The sequence below is a fragment of the Nerophis ophidion genome, linkage group LG10 (assembly GCF_033978795.1).
Source record: "Nerophis ophidion isolate RoL-2023_Sa linkage group LG10, RoL_Noph_v1.0, whole genome shotgun sequence".
NCBI classification, from domain to species: domain Eukaryota; kingdom Metazoa; phylum Chordata; class Actinopteri; order Syngnathiformes; family Syngnathidae; genus Nerophis; species Nerophis ophidion.
In genome coordinates, this window is record NC_084620.1 from 37,153,430 (window position 1) to 37,172,627 (window position 19,198).

The 19,198-nt window shown below is 40.0% G+C and overlaps 2 protein-coding genes across 6 annotated transcripts; one reads left to right on the top strand and one right to left on the bottom strand.

Moving 5' to 3' along the window:
* Window positions 1–279: 279 nt before the first annotated feature.
* On the top strand, window positions 280–5,870 carry dhrs4 (dehydrogenase/reductase (SDR family) member 4). The gene is made up of 9 exons (XM_061913620.1): window positions 280–377; window positions 2,105–2,220; window positions 2,279–2,456; window positions 2,515–2,616; window positions 2,694–2,764; window positions 2,838–2,889; window positions 5,306–5,440; window positions 5,514–5,569; window positions 5,631–5,870. The coding sequence occupies exons 2-9, from the start codon at window positions 2,108–2,110 to the stop codon at window positions 5,743–5,745; spliced, it is 822 nt and encodes a 273-aa protein (XP_061769604.1). The 5' UTR covers window positions 280–377; window positions 2,105–2,107; the 3' UTR covers window positions 5,746–5,870.
* Window positions 5,871–9,647: 3,777 nt separating this feature from the next.
* tinf2 (TERF1 (TRF1)-interacting nuclear factor 2) lies at window positions 9,648–19,163 on the bottom strand. Of its 5 annotated transcripts, XM_061913615.1 has the most exons (10): window positions 18,846–19,163; window positions 16,060–16,262; window positions 15,880–15,987; window positions 11,620–11,715; window positions 11,437–11,547; window positions 11,241–11,364; window positions 10,465–11,071; window positions 10,213–10,268; window positions 10,066–10,142; window positions 9,648–9,997 (listed from the first exon to the last, which is right to left on the bottom strand). In XM_061913615.1, the coding sequence occupies exons 1-10, from the start codon at window positions 18,871–18,873 to the stop codon at window positions 9,872–9,874; spliced, it is 1,536 nt and encodes a 511-aa protein (XP_061769599.1). In that variant the 5' UTR covers window positions 18,874–19,163; the 3' UTR covers window positions 9,648–9,871. The 5 variants fall into 5 exon arrangements, with proteins under 5 accessions (XP_061769599.1, XP_061769597.1, XP_061769598.1 ...); XM_061913613.1 differs by lacking the exon at window positions 18,846–19,163 and having other exon boundaries at window positions 16,060–16,323; XM_061913614.1 differs by lacking the exon at window positions 18,846–19,163 and having other exon boundaries at window positions 10,062–10,142; window positions 16,060–16,323.
* Window positions 19,164–19,198: the final 35 nt, after the last annotated feature.

Here is a 19,198-nt window from a genome sequence, read left to right on the forward strand (position 1 = left end):
CGTACACCCTGGACAAGTCGCTATACATACACACACAAACTATTCTCCCCTCTCTCCTTCAGGTAGGAGACTAGGTACGGACCCACACCTCCCGCCACCTGAGCAGAACAGTTTTTTCCCCCCTCGGCCATCAGGCACATGAACAATAACAAGATCTGGTAGCTCAGTTACAGCCCATGTTATTCTATTCTGTGTTATATGTGTTTTATGTTGCACGATTGCACCAAGTAAAATTCCTAGTTTGTGAACCCATTCTCAAACAATGGCAATAAAAACTATTCTGAATCTGTAAAGGCTTTTATTTTGACAGGGACACTTCAACCCGGAACAACTTATAAACACACCACAGAAGCGCCGGGATCGCAAAGAGTCTAAAGGTCTTGGCGTACACTTGAAGTTGTCTTTTATATCGCAAATAATCATATTGCACACGTTAATGTCGAACTGGAGAATGTGATTTATGGGGGGGGGGGGGAATGCGTGTGAATGCTTCGGAGATTAAATACGGAGGTGTACTATGGGTCGTTCTCATCGACTGAGAAATGTAAAAGTTATACTGTGCTGTTGCAATAATTCTTAAGTTCAAAAGGAAATTTGTGTTACAGAATTTGTAGAATTATATTTTAGTTAACCTGAATGACTTAATTTCAATTGCAATTTTTGGAGGAAAACTGGACTTTTGTTTTGGTAATATCCATCTATCCATTTCTACCGCTTGTCCCTTTTGGGGACGCGGGAGGGTGCTGGAGCCTATCTCAACTGCATTCGGGCGGAAGGCGGCTTAAACCCCGGACAAGTCGTTAACTCATCGCAGGGCCAACACATATAGACAGACAACATTCTCACACTAGGGCCAATACATAGCCTTTATATCAGGGGCCACTTAGAGAAAAATCTACTCCCAGGTGGGCCGCACTGATAAAATTACAGCACGAAAAATAAAGACAACTTTAGATTGTTTTCTGTGTTTAAAAATAGAACAAGCACATTCTGAAAACGTACAAATTATGTTATTTTTTTACACTTACATGTTGTGGTTAAATGTATTCTATGTTTATTAGTTGTTATTTATACTTTCTGAATAAAATTATGTTATAATGTTCATCAGTCAACTCATTGGTGTTAATTTTCAATCCATCAAGATAAAAAAAATAATATCAAAATCAAATTACAGGATGTTATTTATGTAGTTTGCTAATTTTTCCCGACTGATCCACTATTATCATGTGTTTTTTTACACGTAGCATCATCTACAAAGATACAAAGAATTGCTATTGCGACATTTAGTGGACACATTTGGAACAGCAGTTTCTTTCATTCTAAAATTTCAGCTCATTTTTATACTTAGCAAACTCATCCCGCGGGCCGGATAAAACCTGTTTGCGGGCCTAATCCGGCCCGCGGGCCGTACGTTTGACACCCCTGCTTTATATGCTGAAAAATCTAACATTGTGTGACATTATAGTGGTCTGGGTCATCTAAGAAATATGGAATTTGGGGGAATTTTACTGGTTAAATCACCAAAATGATTTCCAAGCGCGGCCACCGCTGCTGCTCACTACTCCTCTCACCTCCCAGGGCACCGCACTTAGTGTGTGTGTGACTATCGGTGGTACTTTAACTTCTGCAATGTTCCAAAAGAAAGTGGGCGCGTGTTTAAAATGAGCTAAAAATGTTGACGTCGGAATAGTCAATAATAGACGCACCCATTTTTTTTACTCTCCAAGCCCGATAGCGTGCTTCATACAAGCATGTATTAATTGCATTTCAAGTCGTCAAATGTGTAGGTCCACCTAAGTCAAACTGCTTGATTTTTGTAATTCCAGTGTTGACTTACAATACATTATTTGTATTAAGCTCACTGCGAGTTTTGAGGCCAACTTGTTACAAAGCTGACTGTCAAAAGACTGCAATATCATGCTATAAATTGTATGCATTGATGATTTTCAATTTGGGATGAATTTTCCGACAAAAAGTTTGTTGAATGCTGAATCGTGCATAGGCAGGGATCTAATGTAATAATAATTTTGCTGCACAATGTTCTCCAGCATTTACACTATTATTGCACAAACTGGCGAGCTAACAGCCTTTTTTCAACCGTCAGGTGATGTTAAGGGCTGCTGTCAGGTGCCTTTGGTCCGTTCCTCTCTCAGGGCATAGAAGTATGTCTCAGAGCAGCCTTGCTGGAAAAGTAGCCATCGTGACAGCCTCTACAGCTGGGTAAGAAGGACCTTAAGGATGTTTAAATAAAAAAATGAATATGGTTTCTCCTGCCCAGCATCGGCCTGGCTGCAGCTCAGGCCCTGGGCAAGAGAGGGGCCCATGTGGTAGTGAGCAGCCGGCGGCAGGCCGGTGTGGACAAAGCCGTGGCCCTGCTGCAGAGCCAGGACATCCAGGTCACTGGGACCACCTGTAACGTCGGGAAAAAGGAAGACAGGGAAAGACTGCTTCAAATGGTGAGTGTGTGCAGACTTCCTGTCCTTACCAATGCATCTTATTCTTTGTTTAATGCAGACTTTGGATCAGTGTGGCGGTGTTGACATTCTCGTGTCCAATGCAGCGGTCAACCCCTTCTTTGGGAACCTTCTTGACACCACAGAGGACGTTTGGGACAAGGTTGTCACTATAATTGATTAATTTTTTGGCAGGATGACAAAAAGGCATCTCGCTTGAATTGTATTCATTCATTGCAGATCATGTCCATAAATGTAAGAGCAGCCTTCCTCATGACCAAGATGGTGGTGCCACATATCAAAAAGAGGGGGTGAGTTACAGACCTTAACAATAGCGCAAATGACCATTAGTTGTTTTTTTTAATGTGCAAATATTTCTTTTAGAGGGGGGACTGTCGTGTTTGTGTCATCAGTGGCTGCTTACCAACCAATGCAGGTCAGATTATAGTACAACAGCTTTGACTCGGGGTGTAACAGTACAATCATTTGTATTATCTTGCTGTATTTGGACATTGTTTTGTGTGTAAGAGATGTTTCAGAGCAGAAAATAATTATGGCTTTATTTTGAAAGGTTCCCAACCCAGTCATCTTGTTTTAGACCAGGAGTGTCAAACTCATTTTAGTTCAGGGGCCATGGAAAAAAAATCTACTCCCAAGTGGGCAAGACCGGTAAAATCCCGGCACGATAACTTAAAAATAAAGACAACTTCAAATTGTTTTCTTTGTTTAAGAATAGAACAAGCGCATTCTGAAATTGTACAAATCATAACGTTGTTTAGTTTTTTTACAACTACCTGTTCCGGTTAATAGTTTATGTAATTTATTTGTCGTTATTTATATTTTATGAACAAATGATGTGATAATGTTCATCAAGATAAAAAATATCAAAATCAACTTACAGGATGTTATTTATGTGGTTTGATTATTTTTCTCAACTGATGTACTAACATCATGTGGTTTATTTTGTACATATGTAGCATATTCTACAAAGATACAAAGAATTGCTATTGCGACATCCAGCGGACACATTTAGAACAGCTGTTGTTTTCATTCCAAAATTGCAGGTTATTTTTTTATACTTAGCAAACTCATTCCGCGGGCCGGGTAAAACCTGTTTGCGGGCCTGACCCGGCCCTCGTGCCGTACGTTTGACACCAGTTTTATACCTATCACACCAGAACACTACAATGGGTCTGATGAAGGCTGAAATATCAGCCGAAACTGCCAGCCGGTAAGAAACTGCTCTTACACAAAAAATGTTGTCTGAATTGATTGATTGATAGAAACTTGTATTAGTAGATTGCACAGTACAGTACATTTTCCATACAATTGACACTAAATGGTAACACCCGAATAAGTTTTTCAACTTGTTTAAGTCGGGGTCCACGTTAATCAATTCATGGTATAAACATATACTATCAGCATATTTCAGTCATCACACAGGTTAATCATCAGAGTATATACATTGGATTATTTACATTATTTACAATCTGGGGGGTGGGATGAAGAGGGTTTGGTTGATATCAGCACTTCAGTCATCAACAATTGCATCAACAGAGAAATGGACATTGAAACAGTGTAGGTCTGACTTAGTAGGATATGTACAGCCAGCAGAGAACAAAGTGAGTTCAGATAGCATAAGAACAAGTATATACATTAGAAATATATTTGATTATTTACATTTGGTTATTTACAATCCGGGGAGATGGGATGTGAATGGAGGAGGGTATTAGTAAAGGGTTGAAGTTGCCTGGAGGTGTTGTTTTAGAGCGGGTTTGAAGGATAGAGATGCACTCACTTTTACACCTGTTGGGAGTGCATTCCACATTGATGTGGCATAGAAAGAGAATGAGTTAAGACCTTTGTTAGATCGGAATCTGGGTTTAACGTGGTTTGTGGAGCGCCCCCTGGTGTTATGGTTATGGCAGTCATTAAGGAAGTAGTTTGACATGTAAGACTATTGCACTTATCTATTTGGGACCACATGAACACAATCGATTTAGTACATTAAGTCGTAATTGTTGCAGTTTTGAAAAAGAAACCATACAAAACTACTGTATAAGACTACATATTTACTTTGTATTAAATAATCATTCAGATTGAATAAATTACCTGCTTGAGGCAGCCCTTTGAGACACTAGTGATTTAGGGCTATATAAGTAAACATTGATTGATTGATTCTTTTCAAAAATCACTAAACTGTTAACACAAAAGCTAAGCAGTTTAACATTTTGAATGTTGTTCCCTTACTGTATCCAAAAATGAACCGAACCATGACCTTACAACATGGTTCATACTGAGTATGAACCGTGATCATGAGCTTTGGGTCATGACCGAAAGGATAAGATCACGGGTACAAGCGGCCGAATTGAGTTTCCTCCGCCGTGTGGCGGGGCTCTCCCTTAGAGATAGGGTGAGAAGCTCTGCCATCCGGGAGGAACTCAAAGTAAAGCCGCTGCTCTTCCACCTCGAGAGGAGCCCGATGAGGGGGTTCTGGCATCTGGTCAGGATGCCACCCGAACGCCTCCTTAGGGAGGTGTTTAGGGCACATCCAACCGGTAGGAGGCCACGGGGAAGACCCAGGACACGTTGGGAAGACTATGTCTCCCGGCTGGCCTGCGAACGCCTGGGGATCCCCCGGGAAGAGCTAGACGAAGTGGCTGGGGAGAGGGAAGTCTGGGTTTCCCTGCTTAGGCTGCTGCCCCTGCGACCCGACCTCGGATAAGAGGAAGAAAATGGATGGATGGATCATACTGAGTGTTATGGCTCACTTACACCCCGAGTTATGACAAATCTTGCAATTGTTTCCATTATTTGATCCTGTTTTGACTTTCCCCTTTCTGTTTCTGCAGGGCTTGGGTGCTTACAGTGTAAGTAAGACTGCTTTGGTTGGTCTAACCCGGGCGCTGGCCCCCGAGCTGGCTCAAAGTAATGTGAGGGTCAACTGTGTGGCCCCCGGAATCATCAAAACCAGCTTCAGCTCCCCTGTGAGAAGTTCAAGTTTCTTTTTGTTGGCCTTTTGTATCCTTTAACCACAACATTTTCCTGCACTGATTTCAGTTATGGCAAAACGAAGACATAATGGATGACTTTAAAAGACAGCTGTGCATTAAAAGGTACAAGCTCACAGCACGCTCGTGTAAAATACAAGTATTCATTTTGGTCTCTCCTTGGCAGAGTTGGTCAACCTGAGGAAATAGGCGGAGTGGTCGCCTTCTTGTGCTCAGAGGACGCCTCCTACGTGACAGGAGAAACCATTACAGTGACAGGAGGGATCGGCTGTCGGCTGTGATCCCTTGGCACATACTGATTATCCCTGCTTAGTCGTTTGTATGGTTTATCTTCGGCTATTATAATCAGGTTAAGGTTTCGGGTACATTCTATCGGAAAAAATGTCCTATAAAAACATTAAATTCACATTCAATGGCTAGTCCAATTTTTTTCACTATGTGAGCAACTCCGAGACTCGTTAAATGCTGTGCACGAAAGAATGAATGGCTGTCAAAACAAACGCCCCTGTGTATCCTATGCTATTATTTATATGACAAATTCACCACATGGTAGCACTATTATTAAACCCATAAAAGGCTTATTGGCTTGAAATTTCTCACAGCTATACAAAACAGCCACTGTAACTTTAGGTCAGGGGAATCCAACCAGTCGCTCGCGAGCCACCGGTAGCATGTCAAAGGGTTCTAGAATCTATATATATATCATGAAAAGTGGTGCGTTTTTAAGCATTAACAAGTGAGTCAAGTCTTTTACAAGGGTTTTTACGTGAATGATTAGAACCGATTTGCAGATAAAAGCATGTAAAATAGCAAGTAGGTAATGTTCACAACTTCACATACGTTTTTATTGTCATTGCACAAGTAAAACAAAACTTTGTTTTCAGCCCAAACCCGTTCAAGATTCGACAAACAGTGTACAGGGTTACAAAACAGGAACGCTGATGGGTCGCCACAAGGAGGCCCGTAAAAGATGGGAAAAAGGTAAACGCTGGGGAAGGATGAGTAAAAGAAGTACAATGTAAACTCTGCTCCTAAGAGGGCCCAGTATGGAGGGGGAAAAATCCTCAATTGCAAAGCACTAGAGATGTCAAATAATGGCTTTTTTGCCAATATTTGATATTCTGATATTGTCCAACTCTTAATTACCGATTTCGATATCAACCGATACCGATATATACAGTCGTGGAATTAACAAATTATTATGCCTAATTTTGTTGTGATGCCCCACTGGATGCATTAAACAATGTAACAAGGTTTTCCAAAATAAATAAACTCAAGTTATGAAAAAAATGCCAGAATGGCACTGCCATATTTATTATTGAAGTCACAAAGTGCATAATGTTTTTTAACATGCCTCAAAACAGCAGCTTGGAATTTGGGACATGCTTTCCCTGAGAAAGCATGAGGAGGTTGAGGTGGGGTAGGGAAATAGCGGGGGTGGATATTGTAGCATCCCGGAAGAGTTAGTGCTGCAAGGGGTTCTGGGTATTTGTTCTGTTGTGTTTTATGTTGTGTTACGGTGCGGATGTTCTCCGGAAATGTATTTGTCATTCATTTTTGGTGTGGGTTCACAGTGTGGCGCATATTTGTAACAGTGTTAAAGTTCTTTATACGGCCACCCTTAGTGTGACCTGTATAGCTGTTGACCAAGTATGCATTTTAATTCACTTTTGTGTGTGAAAAGCCAATATTATGTGACTGGGCCGGCACGCAAAGGAAGTGCCTCTAAGGTTTATTGGCGCTCTGTACTTCTCCCTATGTCCGTGTACCACTACGTGCAGCGGCGTTTTAAAAAGTCATACATTTTACTTTTTTTTTTAAACCGATACCAATAATTTCCGGTATAACATTTTAAAGCCTTTATCGGCCGATAATATCGGCAGTCCGATATTATCGGACATCCCTACAAAGCACATATACATATACGTCGAGACTTCCAACAGAGGGGAGGAGTGGAGGCTACAATGGCAGGCTGCAGCTCTTCAGGCGTTGGCCCGCTGTCCATCACCCCTACGGGATTCGCGTTAAGGGCGTTGGATGGGGGGCTGGGGTATGTGTGTGTGGCGTATATTATTTGTGGATGGATGTGTATGTGTAAGCCTGCCGTGTGTCTCTGTTCCGCGGCCTTGGTGTCTAGCAGTTGCTAGTCAGTCCAAAGTCAACAACAGGTGTGTGTCCAAGAGGGACAAGAAGTGAGTTTGTTGTGTCTTCGCCGCACTGTCCTACTGAGAGTCTCAAAGCCAGGGAAACAATCCAAGTTACAATGTTTTGTACGCGAGTGAAAATAAAATGGGCTTTTCACTCTAAATTGTCTATTACTGGTCCTCAAAATTCATCTTGCGTCCGACGAGAAAATAGCCGTTCAAAAAGATTAGTTTGGAAATGTTGCATCGCTAAGTCAGACAGATGCATCAAAACAAGCAAGCATTACAACTCACTAGCAAATGCGTTACTTGAATGTCATGGATGTAAAAGGCAACATGTATGTGAAGTGTATGCTATGTAAGTATGTTGCAATACCTGCACTACACGGCCGTGAAAACCGGTCACTATGTGTATGTGTCTATATGACAGTTCTGGAGGTTTCCCCCAAAACTGAGCTTTAGCGTTGGTTATATGTATACTGGTTTATCATGTTGGTTAAACTTTTCATTTAGTTTGTTATCAAAATCATATGCAGATTTCAAGCAATCACGACGAGTGAACAAAAAAAGTAAAGCTCAAAATACAAATCAAAGGATTGCAACAGTCAACTAGGAAAAGTAATGTAGGATTATTGACTGACCATGCAAAATCAAAAAAATTTAGTCAAAATCATAATTCTTCTTTTGTTGGCCACTTTAAGTGACTGTGTGTGTGTGTGTACTAAAACATGCATGAGTGTTATATTAATGAACCAATTCAGTTAATTTCAAGTCACTTTTAACATGCTGAAAATGTCAGTGAGTTGGAATAAATAAGAAATAGTTCTGCAGCTTTTGTATTCCATCAATTGTGAAAAAGCAGAATATTATTTTGTAATAAAAGTTACTGTAACCTTATCAATCACTTTATGGTAGTGAATATCAAATTAAAAATCTTGATACTTGATCTGGTTAAACATAACAGGCTTGTTATATTCAAGGATTCATCAAACCCCTTAAGACTAATTGAGTTGATCACTGTGTACACCAGGGGTCTCAGACACGCGGCCCCCACCTTAATATGAAAGTTTAATGTTAGCGTGGCCCGCAAGTTTTATATGAAAGGTGCTTGATAGCGTTGTTATTTGGGTCCAAAATGGCTCTTTCAACATTCTGGGTTGCCTACCCCTGCATTAGTGGAAAAGCGGCAAATGAGTAAAAGCAACAGAGACGTTGCCATGGAGACGAGGATTTTCTTACGTGCCTGGCTGCAGTCACACCGCGACACCTGTCCGTCAATAATAACAGTCCACGATAACCTGGACCGATTCAAACCGTTATTTGTTTTTTTTATTGTTTAATTTGCATTGCCTCACACGATGAACCCTACATATACTTATATATGACGCCCGGATAACACTACAGGAGCCGTCACTTTTTTGCGCTCGCTATCCTGATACTTTATTATCCGCCGACCGCCGTGTTGCTGTAGGGAGGAAAAGCGGAACAATACACATTGCAGAAATAACATTATTCTTCGTGCGTCAGCTAAATACAAATATATTCCACAACCCCAAACATGTATTTTTCAAAGCCTGCAGTGAAGAGAAAGGTTAGTGGTGAGCAAAGACAGTTCCAGGAAAAGTGGGAGATGCAATATTTCTTTGTTGAGCACAGGGGCACCCCGACATGTCTTATTTGCACTGAGAAAGTTGCGGTGCACAAGGAATCTAATTTGAAACGTCATTATACAACTAGACATGCTCAGGAGTATGCAACATTTTTTTTAAGAAATCTTTTCTTGCGGCCCAGCCTCGCCCAGACTCTGCGTCCAGTGGCCCCAAGGTAAATTGAGTTGGAGACCTCTGGTGTAGTTAGAGGCACACTTATTTTCATGATTGGTGTAAGACAAGACTTTGTTGTTTCACAAATGCAAATTGTGTGTGTCTGATCTGCTGTGCAAGGGTCAGTCGGCAAAAGATCCGATGTGTAGCACTATTTCAAAAGCGTTACGATTTTCAGTTAATTTGAGATACACAAGAAAGAAATGCACACTGAAATGCAAGAAGCAATACATTTGTTTTAATGTTTTGATGCACGCAATGTGTGGCAAAAGCAACTACGGCGAGTATGGAACATTCTATTGAGTTCAAACTGCCGTTTTCAGAATGGGAATACACGCACTGACTCGTTCAACTTCATTTATGTAAAAGGTAAAAACATACATGTGATAAGTGTAGATAAAAATTGTAATGCTTTAATACTTTTAAAAAAGGTCATATTTTTACCGTCTCTGTTTGCTGTTAAAATGCATGGAGAGGTTCCGCTGTGCCGTGACCGGTTTCCAGAATTCCCTCAGAGTGGGAACATATGTGCCGTGCTTGGTTTTGCAGTAGCGTTTCGTGAACAACTGGGGGAGATAAAATATTAAAACAAGAGCAGAAAATGCGTGTTTTCGACATTGTCCGTCTTACCTACCCTCACTTTAAAGTTCTTGGTGGCTTCGTCTTCAGAATCGACAACGTAGTCAGCACAGTCAGTAGTGCCCAACATCTCTGCACAAGAGAAATCCGCTTAATACGCTTATGGAATGACACCATATTGCAATGCTTGCAATTACCTCACCTGTGTTTAGCTGGTGAGATAAGGAGGCGCCTACAAATGCTACAGTGGGATGATTTCTGTTAGGACAATAACATAATACAATAATTAATACGGGATGATTTACAATGGCATGTGGCTAAATCGCTCCCTCAAAACTAATACAAGGACACACAAAGCTGAATAAAACTAGCGTTTATTCATTTAACATTGAAAATGGGGAACATACAAATCAATATATTTATCAACGCTATACAACGTGTCAACATTGCTTACTCTTTATTGTCCAAGTTGATAACATCAGCAGGGAGAGAAGTTTGAGGGTGGTGGCCTCTTAAGATTTTCAGCGAGGAAGTTTGTGCGGGTGACGTGTGCTTGCGCCAGTAGATGGACGTCCCTTCTCGACCCACTAATTTGGAGATCGGCAGTTTATGGATGAGAACTCTGAGCTGGCGGTTGAGACAGGAGGAAAGAGCTTGGGATGAGCTGGATGTTTCCACGTCATCGGACACACTCTCTTCTCTGTCAGCCTGCTTGCGTTTCACACCAACGCTCCTTCTCGATGCTCTTCCATCGTCCTCTCCCACGCTGTTTTGTTTGGACTTGGGCACAATTGGTTTAATGGAAGTAAAGCTTGGCTCCTCATTTGTGTCATCTCTGCATTCCTGGTGACCATAAAAGTTCAATACTGGCACATCTTTGGTAGATATCAGCCCAATGACAGGGGAGGAGGAAATGACTTTGGCTCGTCTCGTCGGTGTGTCTTCCGGCCCATGCCCAGAAGAATTTATTGGTCTTGCTTGTGGATTTGAGGGCACTTTTCCGGATAGTGGCAACGAGAGGGAAGTCAGTATGGAGTCTCCCATGTTTGGAGGGAGGGATGCTGTTGGAAAACAAAAGACAGGGCACAAAGTTGCTTCTTTTTGTAATATTGTGTTCATATACCACCAATGCTCAAATGAACGCCTATATTCAAATATCTGTAACTTCCTTTTGTGGTCTACCATAACCCAACTAGAATTAGAGCATTTATGGTAAAGTTATTTGTTTACCTGCAGCCTCCAAGTGACCGAGACAGGTTTGATGCTGAAGCAAAATCTTTAAGAGTTGCGGCTGAGTAGCTGCTTGGGCACACTCTTCCAAAACAGCGGGGGCTTCACTGAGCCAGGACACAGTCTACAGGCCAGAACAGATAAGTTCATCTGCTGTAGTTGTACGACAAGGGGGGGAAAAAAGTTGTCTCTTTACCTGGGCAAGGTTGGGGACAGGGAGCAGTTGATCCAGTCGAATAAGAAACTCCCACAGTAGCTTCTCCAATTCCTGGTCAAATAGTGGACCATAATCCTCAGGGAACTCCTCCTGTCAGAGGAAAAAATAAATGTTAATGGATAAAAAAAAAAAGTGTTGCTTATTTGCAATTTGGCGACTCACCGTAAAGAATTGTTCTTTGGCAACAGGATCAGTCAGCAGTGTGTTAACCAACTTGTGGAAGCTTTCAACTGTTTTTGTAATCTTTACATCGGTCTTCTAAGGAGACAGACGTCAGAGTTCAACCAAAAACTTAAAGCAAGCAATGGCTACTTGGTTGCCTCAAATAGAGCTCATACAGTAACTAACCTTGCACATGTTGGAAAATATTTTGTGATAGCTTTTCATCAGACAACACCGAAGAAATGAGCATTTGATGCAAAATAAAGTAGTCAGTGTACAGCTTGTATTACAGTACTGTGGCCACAGAAATAATGACATTTTGGGACACATTTGGACAGTTTCACTTGAGGATGTACAGTTGTACCTAAACCTACTAGTGTTTTGATATAAAAGTTGTCACTCAACTTTTTGTTATGCAAAATGAACTGTTCCTACCTGTTACCTATTTTTGTGTAATTATTTGCCCATAAGTCAAGCTTGGGCAATTATTTTGACTAATTTAGCGAACAAAATGTGTCTGGGGGCCGGCATATCTATTTTTAGGAACACTAATACAAAACCTCACAATAATGTCTGATTGAATGCTCAAAACGTTATGACAGACCGCCTTAAAAACGGAATGGAATTTTTTTTTTTTTTACTGAATGAGACACCCAGAATGTCCATGAAAATATAGAATGTGTGATTTACAATATCAACTATGAACGATAAAACACTGAATATTGACAACATATGAACGTCACACCCTCTCTCGATAGACATATCTTACAATGAAGCGAAACACAACAAAAATGCAACAGACACAGCAAAATATGAATGCAAAGGGTAAAAAAACCCACCTAATATCTGATATATCATTAAGCTTTAGAACTTTGTTCAAAAAATCTCCTTCCCTATCTGTCCCTGACACTCGCATTTAAGGCTGGCCGCCCTGTTAACACTATGTGGGAACATTCCCCACCCACATTGCTTCGTGCCCCGTCTGAGCTGCTGTGACGTAGATTACCATAGTAACTATTATATTATGCAAAATGGTAAATGGGTTATACTTTTTTAGCGCTTTTCTACCTTCAAGGTACTCAAAAGCGCTTTGACACTATTTCCACATTCACACACTGATGGCGGGAGCTGCCATGCAAGGCACGAACCATGGCCCATCAGGGGCAAGGGTGACTTATTCAAGGACACAACAGACGTGACTAGGTTGGTAGAAGCTGGGGATCGAACCAGGAACGCTCAGGTTGCTGGCACTCTCCCAACCACGCCACGCCGTCCACGCAAAAGCGCAGATTTCAACCATTGAAATACTTTGTATAGTTAAATGACAGTAAACAATCTTGCCTTCTTCCAAACGAGCTGTTTGGAATTTGAGACTTCCGTGACGTATTTTGCCTTAGCTATGTCAGCACATATCTGCATATGTGGTTATTTTTTACTCAAATAACTTTGTGCGAAGCCACCATTTTTAATTCAGTAGTTGTCAATAAGTTCCCTCTTTTTCCTCCATCCTCTTGTTGTGGGGCTGACTGGCTTGACATGCACACGCATGCTAAAATCTTCCACTGTTGCAATTTCTAATAAAAAGTAACGTGTACGGTAGTTCTAACTTATAGCTGTCAGTAGACATGATATAGAAGGGCTAAAAACTACAACATGACTGACAGGGTGGATCCTTCAGCTTCGTTCCCACAGCGTTCGATTAAAAACTCCTTCATTCTGCACTCCATCCAGCTGTATAACCACTCGCCATACAGCAATAGATGATATCTGTCTATTACCTGACACCTTCTATGGTAGCTACCTCTCTTTGTTTATGATGTACATTTTCTGCTGGATCAACTCTCTATTTTATGCCGCCCTTTTTTTTTTTGCTGCAGCTGTTACATATTACGGCTGGGCGATATGGCCTTTTTTTAATATCTCGTTATTTTTAGGCCATATTACGATACACGATATATATTACAATATTTTGCCTTGGCCTTGAATGAAAACTTGATGCATATAATCACAGCAGTATGATGATTCTATGTGTCTACATTAAAACATTCTTCTTCATACTGCATTAATATATGCTACTTTTAAACTTTCATGCAGTGAGGGAAATCACAACTAAGTCAATTGACCAAAAATGTATTTATAAAAGTTATTAAGCAGTGGCACAAACATTCATGTCATTTCCAAAAAAGAAATTGCAAGATTTTCAGACATTTTAAGTGTCAAATAAAAATGAGCTGCATAATAGGAAATCAAAATTATTCGTCCTTCACTATGTGGTAGGTTACTACGGACGTTATTAAATTTTCTTAATTCTCTAGCGAGTGACTTTTCAAATGATGCTACATATTAGCAGTAATGCTACTTTTTATAGCGACGCTTTTGCCCCACACTTGACAAATTATGGTCGTCTGTTCGACATATTCCCACTTGAAGCCGAACCACCGCCAGACGATGGAAACCCTGCTATTTTTATTGGGAATTAAGTTTTCCTTCATTTCAGATGTTTCTCCCGTATTACGACTCGTACGGCTACGTTAGCATCACAGCTAACGTTACCCAGTCTGCTACCTCTCTGCTGGGCGAGGGCATATACGTATGTGACGTATGACGTGACGTGTGTAAGTTTGTGCGCCTGCTTGTGTGTGAGAAGGAGAGACAGGAAAGAGTGAGAAGAACTTGTAGTGTAATGCCCACAGCTAAAAGCAACTGCGTGAGAACGTATACTCGAATATTACGATAAAGTCATTTTTTATATCGCACAGACAAACCCGCGATATATCGTATCTCTCGCCCAGCCCTATTACATATACTGTAATATTGTACATAGTAATTGGGATTTGTTATATATTGTATATATTATATAAAAATATAATATAGTATCAATCAATCAATGTTTATTTATATAGCCCCAAATCACAAATGTCTCAAAGGACTGCACAAATCATTACGACTACAACATCCTCGGAAGAACCCACAAATATATATCAGTATATATTATATACTGTATATGTAATATGTAAATATTACATATGTTACATTTTATATTTCTACTCCGGTACATTTTTAGTCTACTTCAGTGGTTCTCAACCTCTTTTCAGTGATGTACCCCCTGTGAATATTTTTTTTTTAATTTAAGTACCCCCTAATCAGAGAAAAACATTTTTGGTTGAAAAAAAAGAGATAAAGAAGTAAAATACAGCACTATGTCATCAGTTTCTGATTTATTAAATTGTATAACAGTGCAAAATATTGCTCATTTGTAGTGGTCTTTCATAAACTATTTGGAAAAAAAAAATAAATATATATATATATATATATATATATATATATATAAAATAAAATAAAAACTGAACAAGTGAATTAATTATAAATAAAGATTTTTACACATAGAAATAATCATCAACTTAAAGTGCTCTCTTTGGGGATTGTAATAGAGATCCAACTATATTCATGAACTTAATTCTAAACATTTCTTCACAAAAAAATAAACATTTAACATCAATATTTAGGGGACATGTCCACAAAAAATCTAGCTGTCAACACTGAATATTGCATTGTTGCATTTCTTTTCACAGTTTATGAACTTACATTCATATTTTATTGAAGTATTATTCAATAAATATATTTATAAAGGATTTTTGAATTGTGGCATTTTTAGAATATTTAAAAAAAATATCACGTACCCCTTGGCACACTTTCAAGTACCCCCATTTGAGAACCACTGGTCTACATAACCCCTGCATTATTCTTTCCATCCTTTGTAACTGAGCTACGTTGTGGAAAAATTTCCTCTGTGGATCAATAAAGTTTGTCTAAGTAAGGTTGTAGTACATTTTATTGTATTGATTTTTATACAATATTTCTTATCTAAACGTTTGTTTCTGTTTTTAAAAGGCTATTGTGCTTTTTAAAACCTAAATATGTTAACATGTTGGTGTTTTAGGTAGGCCAAGCACCGATTAAATTGATATCAGTTCATTTCTGTGGGCGGCGTTAAATTGGGATATGAGTGATTTGAGTTACGAGCTCTATCATAGGACCAAGTGAACTCCTAAGTTTAGATACCACTGTATTTACTTGAATCGTCAGCGGGTTAGACAATAACAGCTGTGAGTTATTTTGAGGGAGAGGTACACGGTTATACACATAAGCTTTACACTGATTACTTTACATTAGATCTAAGTCTGATTTATTCGATGTTGTCCCTATGAAATACTGTGAAAAGATATTTGCAGAAATGTGTGAGATTCTTCAGGTATTTACCAAAGTAGGAGCTGACGATGTTGAAGCGCTAGAAGGAATTCGGATCCTCTTCAGGTGGGTCCTGATGATATTTGGATCGGGTTGTGTCGAGCAAAGCTCCAAGATTAACTGGAAAGAGAGGAACGGAGGATGAACTCGGTAGGTCTGACCAACGTGACAGCATTGTTGTACAATACTCACTCGACCTCGAAACCCTAGGGCGAGCTTGCCCTGATGTCTCAAGGTGAGCAGACCTGGCACAGTCTCGCACGCCGATGTCACAAATTCTTCCACAACCCCGTAGCGCTTTACATCCCTCTGCTTCATCACCTTCCAGAGGGCTGCGGACACCAGACGCACAGGCGGAGCCAGGAGCTTCAGGGCAGCAAAGGGGAGACTGACATCTGCCAGGGAGATATTACAAGGGGTGAAATATCTTTTAGATTTCATTTTTTGGGGGGTAAAAATGAAACATCTAAAACTTTACATTGAAGCACTGATGGAACCAACATAAAAAGCATTTTACACTTAAGAAATGTTTTGCATGTTTTGTTGTGAGTGAATATTGGTATTTACAGAGAGAATGGCAGTGTTATGCAACTGGAACTAATGCTAATAAACAATTAGGATCAAAATTAACAACCCCTAGGACTCTTTGGATGTTTCTCAAAATACCGGCAAACGTGTACAATATCCCTAGAATTATTCATAGAAAAATCAATGACATGTCCTCATTTCGGCACATTTTCAAGATATATTTTCAAAAGATTAGATGGAAAAAAAACATTGGCAAAATCTTTAGACCCCATGTCAGTTTGATTTTGAAAATAACTGAGCATTTTATTTGGTTTGAACTACATGTGAGTAATAATTTACCAATTCATCTTATTTATGTGACCCCAAGATGCAGACCACTTAATCAAAAGGGACTAGCTTTAGAGTCAAGAAGTGATATGCCAAAAAGTGTGCACCTCAAATTGAAGCTGCTCATCTTAAGAAGGTATACACTGCCATTTATGATAATTTAAAAGTATAACATCTAAAAATAACAAAACAACTAGCAATTTTTGCCAGAATAATCAGGTCTTAGAATTGTGCAGTCCTATCAAAAATCTATATGTTGGGGAAAAAAAACCATATAAAGATCAGGCAGCAATTATCACTCCCCAAAGTATTTGTGCCAATTTCCAGAAATGTATGATAGTTTTATTTATCTGCTCCACTTTTGAATCAGAAGAGCCAAGGTTTTTTTTTACTTCTAAACAAGTAAAAAAAATTTTAGTTTGGCTTAATGCAAGTGTTGTTCTAGTGGTCACACACAAGCTATGAGCACTTTGATGATTGCCAATTCCCAAGTGCGGTGCATGCAGCTGCTCACTGCTCCCCTCCTATCCCAGGGGGTGAACATGGGGATAAAGAGGACGGATTTAACCACACCCAGTATGTGTGTGACAATCATTTAACTTTAAAGGCCCATTGAAATGAGATTTTCTGATTCAAACGGGGATAGCAGGTCCATTCTATGTGTCATACTTGATCATTTCGCGATATTGCCATATTTTTGCTGAAAGGACTTAGTAGAGAACATCGACAATAAAGTTCGCAACTTTTGGTCGCTAATAAAAAAGTGTTGCCTGTACCGTAAGTAGCAGACGATGTGCGTGTGACGTTACGGGTTGTGGAGCTCCTCACATCTGAACATTGTTTACAATCATGGCCACCAGCAGCGAGAGCAATTCGGACAGAGAAAGCGACAATTTCCCAATTAATTTGAGCGAGGATGAAAGATGTGTGGATGAGGAAAGTGAGAGTGAAGGACTAGAAAAAAAAAAAAAAGACTATACAGTGGGAGCGATTCAGATGTTATTAGAGAAATTTACGAGGATAATTCTGGAAAATCCCTCATCTGCTTATTGTGTTACTAGTGTTTTAGTGACATTATATGGTCGTAACTGTACAACCTGAAGGTCGGCCCCGCACCTTTCTTCAGCACCAGTCGCCGGGTGGTGGCGATGCCCATCTCTGCCCTTCGCAAGGGACCCTCTTCGAAACACGATCTTTCGAAATGATCGCTGCATAATACACTGTACTTTGAGTGTGTGGTCCAATCCAACAGTGTTCGCTTGACATCTTTGTTCCATAGTAAAGCTTCACCGTCATCTTTCGGGAATGTAAACAATGAAACACCGGCTGTGTTTGTGTTGCTAAAGGCAGCCACAATACACCGCTTCCCCCCCACAGCTTTCTTCTTTGACGTCTCCATTATTCATTGAACAAATTGCAAAAGATTCAGCAACACAGATGTCCATAATACTGTGGAATTATGCGATGAAACCAGACGACTTATAGCTGTGAACGGTGCTGGAACAAAATGTCCTCTACAATGCATGACGTCACGCACATGTATATGTTTCAGCAGGATAGTTCGGCACGAAATTTAAAATTGCAATTTAGTAAACGAAAAAGGCCGTATTGGCATGTGTTGCAATGTTAAGATTTCATCATTGATATATAAACTATCAGACTGCGTGGTCGGTAGTAGTGGGTTTCAGTAGGCCTTTAAACTATGAATACTTTGGGTTAACAGCGATTGACTCATTTAATTGAAAATAAATGGGTTTTATTTGATTTCTTAAAAAGGCCTAATAATTGTGACGGTACTGTATACGTTGTCAAGTGTGATATTTGTCCACAAGAGGGCGGTACATTTTCTCTAATCGTCAAATCACTTTACATCTTTTCAGATGTACCTTGCTGCTGAAGTTTGCAATAATTATGCCTGTAAAATGATTTACGTTTTTTAACTTAAGTTTTGTTACAAAAGTATTGTTAGAATGTAAATATAATTTGTTTTGAACGATCGATTCGTTAAAAGTGGTAAAATAAGTATAATATTTGCTACGGCCGTTTTTAAGAGGGTTACTTTTTAATCCTGTGATATGAGCATATTGGCGCAATACAAAGAGAACAACCACCAAAATACTCACCAGTATGCTTAGGTTTGGTTGACGCCATTCTAAAAATACAAACACCGTTAGCTTAGCAGCTACCCAAGTTACTCATTGACGAGAAGAAAACCGCTAGCTTGCTGGATGCATGGGACAACTTCTGCTAGTGCGATGAGTTTGTGAGCACAGATGCCGCCTAAGGATGTTACTTTTTTCTGCATTAACGTCACAACACCGCCGTCTCCGCCATCGAGCTACATAGATAAGTTCCGTTTCTCGTTCTGCCGCCTTTACCAGCATTAAAGGTGGATGCTCAAAATTTAGCCCGGCAGCAGCCAGTTGGAGGCGCTTACCAAGTTTGGTTTAATATCCCAAAAGCCCCGCTCACCCGG

Bases quoted from the DNA above. Each gene is read 5' to 3' on its own strand.
- dhrs4 (XM_061913620.1), top strand. From the start codon at position 2,108: ATGTTAAGGGCTGCTGTCAGGTGCCTTTGGTCCGTTCCTCTCTCAGGG. The intron at 2,221-2,278 runs GTAAGAAGGACC...TCTCCTGCCCAG, and splicing joins GTGACAGCCTCTACAGCTGG to CATCGGCCTGGCTGCAGCTC. The intron at 2,765-2,837 runs GTGAGTTACAGA...TATTTCTTTTAG, and splicing joins CCACATATCAAAAAGAGGGG to AGGGGGGACTGTCGTGTTTG.
- tinf2 (XM_061913613.1), bottom strand. From the start codon at position 16,308: ATGAAATCTAAAAGATATTTCACCCCTTGTAATATCTCCCTGGCAGAT. The intron at 11,548-11,619 runs GTGAGTCGCCAA...TTCCTCTGACAG, and splicing joins CCAAAGAACAATTCTTTACG to GAGGAGTTCCCTGAGGATTA. The intron at 10,143-10,212 runs GTGAGGTAATTG...TCTCTTGTGCAG, and splicing joins ATCTCACCAGCTAAACACAG to AGATGTTGGGCACTACTGAC.